This window comes from Notamacropus eugenii, chromosome 4 (genome assembly GCF_028372415.1).
Source record: "Notamacropus eugenii isolate mMacEug1 chromosome 4, mMacEug1.pri_v2, whole genome shotgun sequence".
Taxonomy (NCBI): domain Eukaryota; kingdom Metazoa; phylum Chordata; class Mammalia; order Diprotodontia; family Macropodidae; genus Notamacropus; species Notamacropus eugenii.
The window spans coordinates 352,496,409-352,513,574 of NC_092875.1; the positions used below are offsets into that span (position 1 = coordinate 352,496,409).

General features: G+C 37.7%; 1 protein-coding gene across 3 annotated transcripts in view; it reads left to right on the forward strand.

Annotated features, from left to right (window-relative positions):
• Nucleotides 1-16,581, forward strand: part of ADAMTS16 (ADAM metallopeptidase with thrombospondin type 1 motif 16) — a 252,081-nt gene extending 235,500 nt beyond the window's left edge. For all 3 annotated transcript variants that reach the window (XM_072605378.1, XM_072605380.1, XM_072605379.1), the window contains 2 exons: nt 13,557-13,704; nt 15,181-16,581. In XM_072605378.1, coding sequence (XP_072461479.1) covers nt 13,557-13,704; nt 15,181-15,296 — 264 coding nt within the window. In that variant the 3' untranslated portion in view covers nt 15,297-16,581. The remainder of the gene's footprint in view (nt 1-13,556; nt 13,705-15,180) is intronic.
• Nucleotides 16,582-17,166: the final 585 nt, after the last annotated feature.

The following is a 17,166-nucleotide window of genomic DNA, read 5'->3' on the forward strand; positions in this document are numbered from 1 at the left end:
TGGAGGAAACTAAGGCAGACAGAAATTAAATGACTTCCTCAGGATAACACTGCTAGTAAATGTTTGAGGCCACATTGGAACTCTGGTCCTCCTGACTCCAGATCTATCGTTATAACCATTATGTTACCTAGCTGACTCTGAATCGAGTGGGTAAACGTGGTTTGGTCTAGTGATTTCATTTGTGATAGAAATCCTTATGGGGAAACTCCCTTTACCAATACAAACTGGTCACTATTTTGTAATGTATAGTCTGAGAGGTTAGGAGGCCTGCACAGTGTCATAAAGCCAGTTTGTGTCAGAGGTCATACTTCAACCCAGCTCTGACTTATTCTGAGACAGAAACTCTTTGCCTCCTATAACATTTTACTTCTTTTTTCGGAACATATGGGCCAGGAAGTTAATAATAGCCAGTAGTTCAGATGAATATTTTCCCTAACATGAATGGATGTACACAACCATAGGCAACATTGCCATAGAGGTGAAATTGTTCTTTTAATGATCCCCTTAATATTTTCAGAGTACTTCATGCTTTCATGTTTCTTCCTCCCTATTCAAGAGGCCTCTATTGTTGTATTCCATTCAAGCCTACCTTACCTTATTCAAAAACCTATCCCTCTCTCCACTCCTTCCTCACTAAAAATATATTTAAATCTCTCTTTTTTTCCAGATTCTCTTGGAGTCTAGCTTTTTTATTTTCAATTGTCAACCACTTAGATGATAATTCATCCATACATAGATTGATAACCATATAATGAATTGTAAAAAACTATATGCATTTTAATGAATCTTCAACCCATGATAGATTGAAATTAGAAGTGAGCAAGTTTTGATCAAAACAAGAAAGAACATCCTAAAACCTCAGGTCATTCAACAAATTTGATAGGCAGACTATCGAGGTAGTGAGTTCACATTTAAACAGAGGCTGCATGCCCACTTGTTGGAGATGTTGTAAAAGGAATTAATGCTTGGATTAGACATACTTGGAACACCATTCCTACTATAAAATCTAATGACTCTAGTGACTTTCAATAATGTCCCCTAAGAGATTGTGAATATTTAACTAAATGGTAAAGCATTTTCCTATATTCATCTACAAGTTGGAGTCTTCACTTTCCAAAGTTAATCTCCTCCAAAGAATATCTGGGCATGTTTTCTCCCATTTTAGGAAGGGCCCTATTTTTTCCCAAAGGAATATAATAGATGTCATACACTGAGCTTTGTCTTTCTCCAAACACTGCAGCAGTGTGTATAGTGGTGGGAGCAGCCCTTAACTATGGGCCAGGAGGCTACTTTAGTCCCAGCTTTGCCAGTAAATGTCTATGTGACCACACACAAATCTGTTCACCTTTCTGAGTCTCAGTTTTCTCATCTTCAAATGGAGAGGATTGAATTAGATGATCTCTAAGGACATTTTTTCCCTTTAAACTTTGATAATTCTAGGATTCTCTCATGAGACATCATGCTAACGTCCTCAAACCACTATGTGTTATGCAGCTGTGCCTCCTACTATGTGACAGGGGAGAATATCTCATCATATGCATCTGTGCTGTATCCCAAGGGTCAACTCCTGAGCACAGGAGAGGCCTGTAATATATGCAGTGACAAAAGGGATCATGGTCATGTCAGAAAAGAAGCTGTATATCAGAGCCAAAAGTGACTTTGGAGATCATCCAGGCTAGCACCCTCAATTTACAAGTGGGGAAACTAAGGAACAGAAAATCTGGACCAATGACTTTCCCAAATTCATCCATCTAGGAAGTGAAAGAGCTGGGGTGAGAATCTACATAAACTAGGATTCCTTCTACTACAGCATATGATGTGTTGCCAGGAAGAATGATACCCCCCTCTACCCTTTCAGCAATCCTTTGCCCCCAGATGCCAACCCTGTCACTGTGCATAGCTGAAGCCAGAACTCCCAGAAGGATCAGATTCATTCTCCACTTGACCTGAAATTAGAAACATAGTAGAAACTGGGGAATAAGGGAGGAGAAATTTCCTTTAGTCTTCGCTCAAGGGTTGTATGTGCCCAATTGGGGCAGCTAGGTGGTGCAGTGGATAGAGGACTAGTGCAGGAGTCAGGAGGACCTGAGTTCAAATCTTACCTCAGACACTTGACACTCACTAGCTGTGTGACCTTGGGCAAGTCACTTAACTCCAATTGCCTCATCCTGAGTCATCTCCAGGCATCCTGATGAATATCTGGTCTCTGGATTCAGATGGCTCTGGAGGAGAAGTGAGACTAGTGACCTGCACAGCCCTTCCTCACTCAAAACAAAGTCAAGTGCAAGTCATGTCATTATTTCTCTGATGGCATGGTCTTCTTTGGCAATGAAGGGTGAACACATACAATGTGCCCAATACAAAGAAGTAAATCAAGTAAAGTTCCCCACAGATGGACTTCAATTACTGTTGGGATCATCCTTTCCAGAAAGATCTTATACAAGATCATTATCACCATATAGACATGGCATGTGTGTATACGTGTGTGTATTTATACATATGTATATATCTATAAATATATGTGTATATATATACATATATATGAAGTCATACTAATCATTTGCAACTAAAATCCTCATTTTAAATTACTGTTTTAGAGTATAGACACTATACCAAAATAATTTTATTTTTTTTAATCCAGACTACTCTAGTGAACATGTTTATCTGATTGCGGAGGGGTGGGGGTGGGGAGAGACACAAAAAGTGGCTGGAATGTGGTTTAACAAGCTAATAAATAGTTGACCATGGTTCACTTCCCGGTCAGGGAGCCACATCACATGCACTATAGAAACTAGTAACTGATTTTCACTTAGGTTGAATTTTTATTAAGGATTTAATAGTTTGTGAGCATTGAAATTCCAACGGAGTAAGATTTTTCCATATAGAAAATAATCTAAGGCTGCTCAGTCATCTTTGGAAAGGTAACAGAATAGCCATTTGAACAAGGATGCCAAAATTCCAGGAAAATGATTTTTTTTGAGCCATCAGAGTCCATGTCCACTGTGTCTACTACTCTTTGTCTCTTCTTGCCACAACAGTTGAGATAAAGGAATAGAGCAGAGGTTACCTAGCTCAGAGATAAATGGAATCACTTTCCTCAGTGACTATTTTTCACTGCTATTGGGAAGATGGAAGAGGTGGTTGCTGCTTTCTCATTCCACTCACTCCACTTTCTGCTCCCTATTCCTTTGATAGAAGAAAGGTATTAAGAACCAGAAATTCTTATCCATGTCTACTATTCATATGTCCTACTGATTAATTAAAGACTCAAGTAAAACACAAAGGAAGAAAAAACTTCACAAACTCTAAGATTGAGTATTTAATTGAACCATAACCCAACACAAATACTAAAAATTATTTTAAAAAAATATTTTAGAAGAAAAATAAATAGAATTGTCCCTTCAACACCGTCAGTAACTCTCAAACCCAGTCATTGTATTTTCTAAAATTATTGAACCACAAAGAACTGGTAACATCCAAATATTGTCTGAATCATACCTTTATTTCATTCTATCTTAGGGAAAAGCTATTTGCACTGACTTAGTAATATGTTGACAAGTTTATAAAAAGCCAGGGCTACCCAATAGTAATACCATTGTGGTGTATGTCTCTTTTCTTATCAGTCATAGCCTCTTGATCTAATCTATAAGCACTTTAGAGGAAAGGCATTTTATAAATCCATAAAAAAGAACAAAAATCCTACTACTGTATACAATAAATACCTTCCAAGTTCATCTTTGGGACATTTTGATCAAAAAGTTGCTGTGTATTTTCATTAAGAGGTATGAGATGCACCTGAATCATACCATCTTTCTGACAATCTAATTTGGACAGGGGAAATTAGAGCCTTTTGTGCCTTGAAAAGTTTTTCTTATGCTACACAAATAGCACCAAATGGGTAGGAACTTTCTTTGCTTAGTTTCCTTGATTTGGTCTCCTTCATGTATGCAACATAACTGCCAACAGTATCTACCAGCTAAGACATTAAGACTAACAAAGTGGGGTTACCACGTTGTCTCATTTTGAAATATTATTATTACTTCCCAGAAGAAAGTTATGAAGAGACTTTAGGGGAATTTACAAAGAGAAAAAGAAGTCTTATTTGTATTTAATTTAAACCATTTTTGGCATTTTGAGCAAAAAAAAAAAAGGAATATATATCTTCACAGCTTTCAAAAGACTAAAGATACTCAATCAGTTGTCTGATAAGTCATTTTTATCATATGGGGACTATAAGCTTTCTGGCAAGTACTGTTCATTTGCCGGGTGTTTTATAGTTCTTCAAGATCATAAATTATTGTGGTATGAGAATCCAAAGTGATATGTATGCCATAAGCACTTTTGTGCAATAGTCAGCTTTCCAGGGTTGTGGAAAATTGTCAAGATGTAATGGCTGTCTGCCCACTCGCCCTTTGCACTCACAAGGCTTATTCTTGTAACAGTTTAAAAAATCTCCATTTCTCTTATTTGGTTCATGAGATTTCTATTGACTTAAGAACTTTATTCATCATCTCTTTCAGTGGGGGACTCCTGAGTTAGGACTAACTTAAATCATGTGGGCAGAGATTCAGATGGTTCACATGCTAATTTGGTTTGGGTATGACTGGTTAAGTGCAAACACCTGTTGGATTGTCTGAATGAATCAGCATGACGAAAACAGGGGTGTGAAATCACAGTCTGAGCAGTGTGAGGAGCAGTGTGTCATTCCAGACATTCTTCACCATGACTATGCACAAGTTGTCAGTAATTTTCTAGATTTGCATGGGAAAGAACCGTGTAGTGGATGAGCCATTTGGTCATCCACTGTACTAGTTGCCTGTGTACCCTAAAAAAACTAACCTCTTTGTAACTATGACAAATTCTTCCTTGTCACCAGACTCCAGTAGCACAGCACTCAATTCCATTGTCAAGAGAATTCTGAGTGATTGAGAGGAGAACAGGAAATGACATGCTGACCTTGGGGTGTTGATGAGTGGCACTGAGGACAGTAAGTGTCATGCATCAAAGCAGAGCTTGAGAACTGGAATCAGTAGTGCTAATATCCCAGTAAGGCCGAGGTCTATAATCATGAAGTTGTTTGCTCGGCATCAGCCTTTTGGGGTTTGTGAATCCCCAGTTCAAGCTCAGGCAAAGAATTCTGATCAGTAGGAAAATGGAAAAAAAGGAAAATGCAACAGGGACCCTAGCTACAGAAAAATGAAAGAATTTACCAAGCTCTTCAACATGTGATGATTGTAAAGGTATCAGATGGAAGTAATAGTCAAGAGACTTTAGTGGGGAAAGCAGTGATTAGAGCAGGAAAGCTAGAAAATGTAGATATCCTTGGTAGAATTTAAATACACTCCTAATTGGGCCATATTATTGACAGAAGGGAGAGGTAGAAAAGGGCTTAAACTATGTGTGAGAGAAATCAGTGGATTCTCTAGGAAACATTTTGCATTCACCCTATTAGAAGAGCAGACTAAGTATTTCCTTGGAACAAGGTAAGCACAGATGATCTTCCTAAGTTAGAGACATTGGTAACTAAGAACCACTTAGTAGCAACATTCCAGCTATAATAATAGTTAGCATCTATATAATGCTTAAAAGTTTGCAAAGTCTTATAAATATTATCCCAGTTCATCCTCACAACAACCCTGGAGAGTGCATATTATTATCATCCCCAGTTTACAGATGAGGAAGCTGAAGCAAAGGCTTCAGTAATGTCTATGGCTGGATTTGAACTTGGGTCTTCTTGATTCCTGGCCCAGCAATCTATCTGCCACACCACCTAGCTCTTCTAGTGACTGTTAACAATCAGACTACCATTTATCTCCTTGTGAGGCCCAGTGCCATAATAAAAGAAAACAGCCATTTCTACCCTGTAACATGAATATTTACTTTTTAATCCAATTGCCTAGATACATATTCATGTACTCAAAATACTTTTTTTCTTTCTACCTGCAGCGATGCATGATGATCTATTTCATTTAACCAAGTTAAATAGGGGTTCATAACCATTATAAATTCATGCAAATTGCTACTGAAAGGGAGCATAAAAAAGAGATGATATATGATACTTTTTTTTCAGTGTTTTAGTGTTTGGCAAACTGGTCGTACTAAATATCTTGAATTAGATGAGTTGGGAGTTAGGTTAATGAAATCAGCAGATGTTACTTAGTTGGGTGATTATCAGGAAAATAGACTCCCCAGGTAAATGAAAGAAGCTCAGTTAGCATCAGTAAGGTCATTTCAAATGAGATTGGAAAAAAGACACTAATTGCTGAACTACGGGGAGGAATCATGTCCCAGATAATGTATTGGGCTTTTTTCACTTCTAATTTCTCTGATTACATGAAGTCTTGGAGAATAGTCTCTCGGGTTCTAACAGTAAACTATTTTCAGCCCTGCATGAAATGAATGGAGCAGTGTTGAACTGAACACTGAGAAAAGCTCTTCAGAGCAAACTGAAAACCCTGCTAAAGTACTAAAAGATCTCAGTAGCTGCAGAATGATTGTTCCAAGGGAGGCCCTTTGGAGCACAGACAAATCTCACCACCATTTACCAGTAGTCACTAAATTGGACCCAAGTGAAGTTATGGCCCACCTCAGAGCAGATGCAAACCAACATATTCAGTCCAAGGCTACAACTTCTGCAAAAGAGCATTTCTTCAACAGGAAACTACAATTTGGGAGTACCAGAAATTCTATTTCCTGACAATTCCTTATAAACAAACCTTGCCAAAAAGATCCTCAGGAGATTAAATAAGCTTATAGTAGACACAAAAAAAAATATTGATCCTGGGTAGAAACAAATCAACTAAGCTTAAAACAGGGGTTGGAGAGATTGTATTATGGAATATATATATATATGCCAAATGTTAATATTAGCTCATTTGTTAAGATTTTTATATTTGTCAGATATTAGCCCCTTCCTTCCATTTTTAACGTAATTCTTTGTTTTAAGATGTTGTCTAACAGATCACAGTAAATGCACAGATCAAAGTAAATGAATTGTGCTGTTATCTAGGTAATAAGGGCAATATTCAGACTGAAGCCAAAGCAAGGGGAGTTTACCCAAGTTACCTAAATTACTTTTATTCTGTAGTCATATTTATAGATACGTAGATCACATATAAAACCATTTTACCATTACTACCACCAATGGTTTCCCCAATGTAGTTCAAGAGTCTTATTTATAGTCAAAGGAGCACTGATTACTTTTGAATCAGCATACCTTTGGGGTAAAAGAAAGAATTGAAGGACTCCACCTAATTCTTAGGTTAATTTAAAACAAACAAACAAAGCTGGAAGTAAAAGCTGTTTAACTTTGAACTTTAGTGTGCCTCTCATAAAATCCTTCTTTATTGACTGGAGGAATTCGAGAAATATATCCAGAACTCTAGCATTAAATTTTGACCATCTGGTTAAGACATTGATAAACCAAGGAAATAACAGTATTAAGCAACTTAATACATTTTTTAACCTCAGTAGAAGTTAGGGAATTGAAGTCATGAATCCTTTAATGCATGAAATTTGAATGAATCTTTTCAAGATTTTATTTACCTCCTTGTCCGACTACTATTTTAATCTTGATTATCCTTCACCCCTATTTAAGTGTGTATGCATGTGGGACGAGGGATGCTGGGAATTGGTACCTGTGATTTCATATTTTGGGGAAACTCCTAGTGTGAAAACTTCTGTAGAAGGAAATCTGTAACTCACTCAGAACCTTAGAGACTTGTCCAGAGACCTGAGGAGTTAAGTGACTTGCCCCAGTTTACAGGGATTGTAAATTTTAGAGGTTAGACTTGAATCTGGGTCTTCCTAACTATAAAGCCTGCTCATTAACCACTATGGCACATTACCTCCCATCTTGATCAATATGAAGAACACAATATTTTCAGAATTTCCAACTAAAATATTTATCAACCAAGTGAAGAAATTTCAAATTTTATAAAATTAGAGTTTGGGATTTTTTTAATGAGGGAGGAGAGTGTTTAAGGAAATACTCTCAGTGATACTGTACTTAGCATAGTCCAGGATGCCAGTGAGCAAACTATGACCTCGAGGAACGTCTAAAAACACACTTGCAAAGAATGAAACCAGCCCCCTCCCTCTTTTTAGAATTATGTTTCAGACCAGAATATACAGAAATAAGGAATATTTGATAGAAAACAGCTGTATCAATTGTATTTGACCCTGATAATTTGAAAATTAAGCATTCACATGCCCACACAATTAATTTTCTCTGGTTGCTTATGGTCATATTTTAAGACTAACTTACTGAGGAATTTTGCTGAGCTTTGTAAGAAAGGCAAGAGAGGAGGGGAAGGAAAAAACCTAGCAGAAACATTAGAGGCATACCATGCTTATCAGCTGAAATCCCAAGGTGCTTGATTTTAACATCCAGTGGGCCTAACTTTCCTTCAGCCCAAAGAGGAAAAATTAAAATGCTCTCAGCTTGTCAGTTTACAGACATCCTTTCTATTTTTCATCCTCACTCCCCACACAGAAGGAATAGTTTATGTGATCTTGTGTTTGTCACTCAGTCAGAGGGGGAGGACTTTTGAATTCCTAGATTAAGAGCCCCAACTGGGGCAGGGAAAGTGGAGGAAACAATGGAAAGCAGCGTTTATTGCCCCTTGGCTAAGGTCTCAGGAAGAGAGCCTGGAGCCCTGCTCAAGGTCACTTTATACTATGGGATTCTGGCAGAATGTTCCTGTAATTTTTGGCAAGTGGTGTTACCCATATACCATAACGCAATTTTCATACCACTTTTATACCTTCTGTTTAACAGGTTTTATTTCACCATTGTGTATCAAACTATCCAAAAGAAAAAAAATCAAGCCTGCTATCTTTTTGCAGTACTGTTTTAATTGCTTACATTTTTAACATTTTTTGGAGCAGGTCCTTTGTCTTAAAATAATTTACATAATTCTGGCTAGACTGTTTATAGATTTCCTTTTTGGACCCACTGATTGCTGTTTCCTTTCCTTTCTTGGTGCATTTCTAGTTTTCTCTGTTCTTTGAGTTGTTGTCATGGATTGTTCCATTGAGCAGTCATATTCATAAGTATGTGGTTTGTTCACACAGGTATTCACTTTCATTGAAATGTTCACTTTCTTCATTTCCAAAGCAAACAATGCTAAGAGCGGAGGTGTATGGGAAAAGCACTAAAATAATCTCTACAGAGGAAATTTATGTATCAAAAAAAGTCCCCTAAAATTCTGTGGAGTGGTGAACTCTCCAAACTTCTTATTGCCAAAGTAGGGTCTTAGGGTCAAACATTCAGTAAGCATTTATTGAAGCACCTCCTAGATGCCAGACACTATGCTAATCACTTGGGATACACAGACAACAGGGAAACAGCCTCTGCCATCAAGGAACTTATGTTCTATGGGTGAGAAAAATCTGTGCTTATCTAGACACATCCAAAACACATACAAGGTGGTTAAAGTGGGAGAGAATACCAGTAGTTAGTGAGGATCAAGAAGAAATTCATGAAAAGCTTGACCTAAGTCTTACAGGAAACAAGGAATTACAAGAGGTAAGGGACACAGAGATCAAGAATTAAGTTTCATTTATGAAGAAAAATGAGAAAGCTAGATTGACTGGATTGTAGAGCATATGAAGGTCAAGAATTTGTAACCGATTGAAAAGGTAGATTAGCATTAGGTAGCATAAGCTCACTGTCAGTAGGAATTGTTTTATTCTTTATACTGGTATCCCCAGTACCTAGCAAAGTGCTGGGCATAGTGCTTGATAAATACTTGATAGACTGATTGATAGCAAAGAACTTTAAATGCCAAGTATAATAGTTCATATTTGTTCCTTAAGATGATAGGGAGTCAATGAAGTTCAATGAGCATGGGATGACGTGGCCAGACATGCACATAAAGAAAAAGCAGTTTGGCAACAGCGTAAAAGAGAGATTACAGAGAGGAGAGTCTTAAAGTAGAGAGACCAAGTAAACGACTACTGCAGAATTGTTGAGTCATTTCAGTCACGTCTGCCTCTTCATGACCCTGTTTGGGGTTTTCTTGGCAAAGATGCTAGAGTGGTTTGCTGTTTTCTTCTCCATCTCATTTAACAGATGAAAAAACTGAGGCAAATAGAGTTCAGTGACTTGTCCAGGGTCACACAACTAGTAAGTGACTGAAACCAGATTTGAACTGAGGAAGATGAATGTTTCCAGCTCCAGGCCCAGCCCTCTATCCATGAAACCACCCAGCTGTCCAAGTGCAGTAGAACAAGGGAAAAGTGATGAGGGACTGAAATAGAGTAGAAGCTGTGTGGAAAAAGAAAGGGGGGCAGATGAGAGAGGAGTTGTAGAGGTAGAAATGAGAACATTAGGTGAACTAAGGGAAAATAAAGACTCAGGAATAACATTGAGAAATGACTACCTTGGTGACTAAAAGAATAGTAGAACCTTTCACAGCAATAGGGAAGTTTGGAAGAGAGATAAGATCAGAGTGAAAGGTAATAAGTTTTGTTTTGCACATTTCACAATTGGACATTCAGTTGGGAATGGCCAATAGGCAGTTGGTGATGGTCCTGCACCTCAGAGGAGAGACTGTTGCTGGATATATAGATCTAGAAGTCATCTGCACTGAGATATAAACTAAACCAATGAGAGCTGATGAGGTTCCCAAGTAAAAGAGAGTGAAGACAGAAGAAAAGGAAGTCCAGGAGAACATCCTGGGGTATCCACAATTAAGCAATTTGAGATGTATGATAATCCAACAAAGGATGTTAAAGAATAATCAGAACCAGAAGGGGCCTTGGAAATCATTTAGTTGTCTCCCTTAATATCCAGATTCTGTTCTGACCTATCCAGAGACTTGGATCTAGAGTAGACTCTTGAGCCTTGTTGGGATGAAGAGTGAGGTGGGGGAGTATTTTGGACTGTCTTATTTGGAGTATGGCTATGTTTAGCCCTGGTGACCCTAGAATCACTCCGGGATGTCCAACATGACCTTGGGTTATCCACAGTATTGATTACCCCCAATAAGCCAGTTTGGTTCCAGAAACAAATGGGAAAGTACCTGCAATGGACAAGCCCCTTCAGGACCCTGGACAAGACTTGAGATTACTCTGAATCCCTAGAACTTCCATGACATCTTAATTCTTCTGCATAAAAAAAAAGTATCTTGATAAGGATGTGTCACTTACATAACAAGCATCCAGACTGTAGGTAACTTTCACGGGGTCATACCTACTGGATAATTAATTAAACTAGCCAATAACCTAAATATTCACATGTGTAAGTTAGAACTCAAGGTTGCTTAGATACTACCATGGGTCAAAATGGCATGCAAAGTCTTAAGAGTGCTTCTCATTTTCACTCCCATTCAGATTTCAGTAATTTGCTTCAACAGAGTTTCAATTAGCCAATCTGAAAATCATTAGTAATAACCTGCTGCTAAAGTCTCTATTCAATACGTGAATATAATTACTACCCCTATTGAGAGGGAATTCCCTACAAGTGCTCATTGCCAGGCATTACCATTTCTTGCACCTGCCACTACTCCCTCAGACTTCTATTTTGTGGGAGGGTGGACAGTCATTATCCAGCCTCTCTTCATGCTGATAACTCATGTCCTTTGAACTTTGAGAACTCTGAAGCCATCTTGGATTCCCTGTACTTTTTCTGCTATAAAGTCATACCATGAAATTTGCTAGAAGATGTTTTACATCTCAGGGCAGAGAGAGAGAGAGAGAGAGAGAGAGAGAGAGAGAGAGAGTATTTGCTAAAGCATTTTGTAGAACTATCTATATATGCAGATATGCAGATATTTTAAAATTACATTTTTGGTGAGATAGTATGTTCAGTTTAGGTTTTCCATATTACTCAATTCAGGTCTACATTTTTCTTGAAATGCAGCATGAAGAATAAAGAAACTTCAGCTGTTTCATATACTAACAACTTGTCTTACTTTATGCAAGAAGTTCTCATAGGCTTCTTTTTACACAGTGTTATGTCTATAATAGACAATAGATACCTGTGAAATGTTCAGAATTAACATATGAATGAATATGGGAGATGTTGAAAAGCTAGAATATGTCTAGGAAGGTGACCAGGACAATGAAAGAACTCAAGATCATAGCATATGAGGATTGATTGAAGGAAATGTGCATGTTTAGAAATCTAGAATTTTTCAAATATTTGAAGTACTGTGATGTAAAGAGGAGTTAGGCCTATTCTGCATGGTAAATCTAGGATCAATGGACAGAAATTAAAGAGGGGGAAAATGTCCCAACAATTATAAGCTCTAAAAAAAAAAAAAAATAAAGGATTGCCTGAAGCTCATCCATTCCCTATCATAGAAGATCTTAAAGTAGAGTCAGGTTGGCTAATTATTGGGCATGTTTTTTACATTTATAAACAACCTTTGAGGTAGCTTTCAGCTTTCAGTGTCTGAAACTATGAGTTGAGAGGTTAATATTTAAGTAATTGACTTTTCACTTTATAAGATAAATACACATGCAAGGTGCTCTTGGATATTTTATAGAATTTGATTCACAACATTATGTTCAATATTCAGTAATTTTTGTTACAACCACAAGTTGATACATGAATTTAGTTGACTAGGAAAGAATCTAATTGTTGTCATTCAGTTGTTTTTCAGCTGTGTCCAGCTCTTTGTGACCCTGTTTGGAGTGTTCTTGGCATATCTGTTGGAGTAGATGACCATTTTCTTCTGCAGTTCATTTTACAGATGAGAAAACTGAGGCAAACAGGGATAAGTGACTTGTCCAAGGTCACACAGTTAGTGTTTGAGGACAGATTTTAATTCAGGAAGATTGAGTCTTCCTGACTGGCCCTGGCACTCTATCCACTATACCACCTAGTGGCTTATAAAAATATAATTAATCCTTTCCAAAGTTACAAATACATGCATATTCCACCTAAGATTTTTGTTAGCTTAAAAATATGACATTACCCCATAAGAGCAGTGTTATTCATATTATAAATAGAAAATTGACCCCATGGTGTTTCAGGCTTACAGTAGGATATAATAAATTTATTATGGAACTTAAGTTGCTTTAAGAACATTATTGAAAATATTGCTAGTAAAAATTCCATCTTGTTCTAGAGTCAAAAGTTTTGGGATAGCAATGCCTTCTTTTTTGTTGACTGTTTCTAACCTTCAGCAGAAGATGAATTATATCTATATTTATTATCATTTTCACACAGTATGCTGTCCTACTTTCTGGAAAAGGGGGAAGAAAATGCTATTGTAGATGATTATTTACATAAGTAAATAAGTAATAGAAGGAAGCAAGGAAGGAAGGAAGGAAGGAAGGAAGGAAGGAAGAAAAGGAAAAGAGGGAAGGAAGGAGGGAGGGAGGGAAGGAGGGAAAAGAACTCCTTGTTCTTTTCCAGGTCATTGTGCCTAATTGTAAGTGTTGGGCATTTGCCTTTCTTCCTCATAAATGTTTCTTTTTCAGCCTCTAGTTTGCCATTTCTGAAGCTTTAAGTGTTGAATAATCTAAAACACACACACACACACACACACACACACACTCACACACATGCATGTCTTTATAATTTTTGTGGTTGTCGTTTCCAGTGCACAGCAACTTGTGGAGGTGGAGTTCAGACACGATCAGTCCAGTGCCTAGCAAGTGGCCGACCAGCCACAGGATGCTTTGTGCAGCAGAAACCTATCAGCTCCCTAGCCTGCAATACCCACTTCTGTCCTATCCCAGAGAAGAAAGGTAAATATGACTGATAGTATTTTCATGTTTAAATTCATTTTGACAAGCATTAAGCCTCTACTCTACAACATATTTATGGTGGGTGATAGAGAAAAACACAAAGTTTAGAAAAACTAATGATGTCCTTGTCCCCTGGATGTTCATGTTTGAATGAGGGGATAACTGTAAAACAAAATAATTTGTAATAAGAGTATGCAAGAAATGCAAAGGGCTCTAAGAGGCCTGAAGACATCAAGATTGTGACCAACCAGGGATCAGGGCTCTTTGATTTGGTCTCTAAAGGGGGGTACAAATTTTACAAGTAAACAGGGAAAGAGATGATATTTCAGACAAAAGGAATAGCTAAGCTTGAAGACAGAAGCTAGAAAAGCACAGTAAGTAGTCTTGTCTGGAGAGAAACCATATAAGGTGTAATGAATTAGATGAATTTCAGCTTTTCTCTGTAAGATATAGTATGCCACTGAAGATTTTTGAGCTGATGAATGACATGACTAAATGTATGAATAATGATAGATACAAATAGTAAGGCTAATGAAGGCAGATTATTGAATTAATTCTTGGCAGTTACAGAGCCAATGAGAAGTAGACCTTAGTAGATGTCATTTGGGGCTGTCCTGGGCAGCCCCATGTGGTGGACCTCTGAATCAAGATCTGCTTTCTTTCATTCCCAACCCTGCCCCCCACCCCAATCCTCCATATTTTCTTTAAATCAACACAAGTGGCCTCTGGTTTCCTTGTCTGAAAATATCCTATTCTTACTAACACCTTACTGCTACTAGGGAGAAAATAGTTGTGAGAAAGGTTTCACATAAAAAAGCTGTTCAGAATATCTGGATAAGAGAAGTGAGGATATACACTTTATATAAACCTCCTAAAAGCCTAGCATATTTCTATTTGTTGTATCTACCCAGATTGTGTTGCTTTACAAGTCATGTATAAATACCCCCCAAATATCTAAAATATTTAGAGAGACCAGAGGGCTCAGTTGAGTATTTTCTAAGGAGGAATATATATCTAGAAGACAGTGAGTGGTTTGGCTAAATCAGAGGATTTAAAATGTAAGATTTGGTTAACAGAGCAACTATTGTCTAGGTGAATGAGTGGGTGGATAGGTTTATTTGGGGAAAAAAGGAGAAGTTCAAGCTTTACAGGAGAATTTCCAAGGAAGGTCTCCTACAGTTTTGAAGTTATCTGACATACATAGTTTGAACACTCCCTTTAAAGTAATGTCAAAAAGTATCTTTTGCTTGCCTAAAACATATATTTGCTGACTGTGATGGATGGTAGTATGTAGGGAGCTAACAGGTCATGGGAAATACAACACTACAATATAATAAACATTTATTTAGCGCCTACTATGTGCCAGGCATTGTGCTAGGTTCTGGGGATACAAATAAATAAAGGAAAGACCCTGACCCTAAGGAACTTCTGATCTAATGAGAATGTTGAAGGTTGATGGTTTCTCCTCTTTTTCAGATACCTTCTGCAAAGATTACTTCAATTGGTGCTACTTGGTGCCCCAGCATGGAATGTGTAACCACAAGTTTTATGGCAAACAGTGCTGTAGGTCTTGTTCAAAATCTAATTTGTAATTGAGGACTGATTCCCATGGTGGGAAAAAATATATATATATTTTCAGCACAAGAAAAGAGCTGCACAATCTGAATTGGGCTGTGCCCAAGTAAGATAGAAATCTGAAAAATAACTAGGCTTGGTTCTTTGACTTTGGGGTTATTGTTTTTAATGGGCCGGAACACACACACATACACACACACACACACACACACAAATGGAATTATAAAAGATTTAAACATGGAAGCCTTGTGTAACCTTTTGTAGTATTATGGCAGGTGTCAAACCTCTCAGTACTGCCAGCGAAAGGAACCTATTCTAATGGGGATGGACAAAGCTTTGCTAAGGAGTATGTTGTTGTTTTTCTTTTAATCTCAAATAAATTAAGGCCAAGCACTAGGCCAAGATGAACTTGCTATAGTATCTGTGGTGCTTTCTGAAGAAAAGAAAATATCCATGAAGAGGACAACATGTTAAAATGACCTACCACCAGGCACATGCGGTTTCTCGCCCCTCTCATCTCTTCACTCCCTTCCAGCTCTTCAATTCTGAAATTCATTGAGTCTTCTATTTCAAAAAGGGGCAGATATTATAAGAGCAGAAGCTGTCAGGTCCATGCAGCTCTCCTACCCAGCTGCTGGTAGATGACAGCCCTGCAGTCGGGTCATTTGTTCCTCTTTCTAAATATTTCCTCGTATACTAGCAACATCAAAAGTTCCATCAACGTACTTGAAGCACTTGAACCTGGACGCCGTGTCTTGATTCATGCACCAGATGTGGAAAGGGGGAAAAATGAAATATCTCCAAAGGTGCTTCCTTCCCTTTCAGACTCATGAGCCAAACGAGAGTTTTCTTCTGTTTTATTTTTTATATCTATCGGTTATTTACAAAGGAACCTTCCTATTTAAACTTATTTCTTTGTGCTTTGCTGTAACAGAAACAAACAAACAAATGTTGTTCTGTATCATCTTTTTTTAAATGTCTGGTTATGCCCAAATCCTGCTGTCCTTTATTAAAAAATTATGGTACTACTAAAATAGTTGTCTGCTAAATAACCAACTTTCTAAACTAGAAATCCAAGTTTTATATGTGTGGCAGTTTGGGGGTTGGTTTGTTTTTGCAATATCCATTTAGAGTGAATGCCAACAAATGAAAAAGCTGCACTTCGTCCTTTTTCCGACATACTCCGTTTCAGTATTGGTGCTGCCTTCAAGTCAGTGTTCTTCTAGTGCAGCTCCACTTGTAATAAGCACCTGACTATTTATGTCTTCTGAAATTTTATAATAAATTTTTTATTGTATTGTTTGTCTCTAGACTGTCTCATCTTTTCATAAGACAATAGGATCATAGATTTAGAGCTGAAAGGGGCCTTAAAGGACATAGAATTTCCCTCTCCCCTTTATTTTTTTAACAGATGAGGAAATAGAGGCAGCTAAAAGTTAAGTGACTTGCCCAAGATCACATAACTAGTAAGTATCTTCAGCAGGATTTATACCCAGATCTTTCTGACTCTAAGTCCCAAATTCTCTCCATAACACCACACTGCTTTCTCATTCCTAGGTAATCACTGAATCGGTTTGCTTTTATACTAGAAAGTTGATGCTGACTCTCCACTGCTCATATATGTACGATAAGAAATGGGAATAGAAGGTGACTTGTGATAGAAATTGGATCTGGAGACATTGCCAGGTCCCAAAGTACTGCTAGAGCTGATCAACAGAATGAATCTAATGAAAAATGCCCCATTCCCCTTCATCTAATATGGTCTCAATAACGATTTAAGAATGCAGACATCAGTCTGAGTAGCTCAGCACTGCTGCTCTGATCTTAGGACCCCCTGGTCCACATCAGATTGGGTTTGGAAAATCCAGTGATGATACAAAGCAGGAC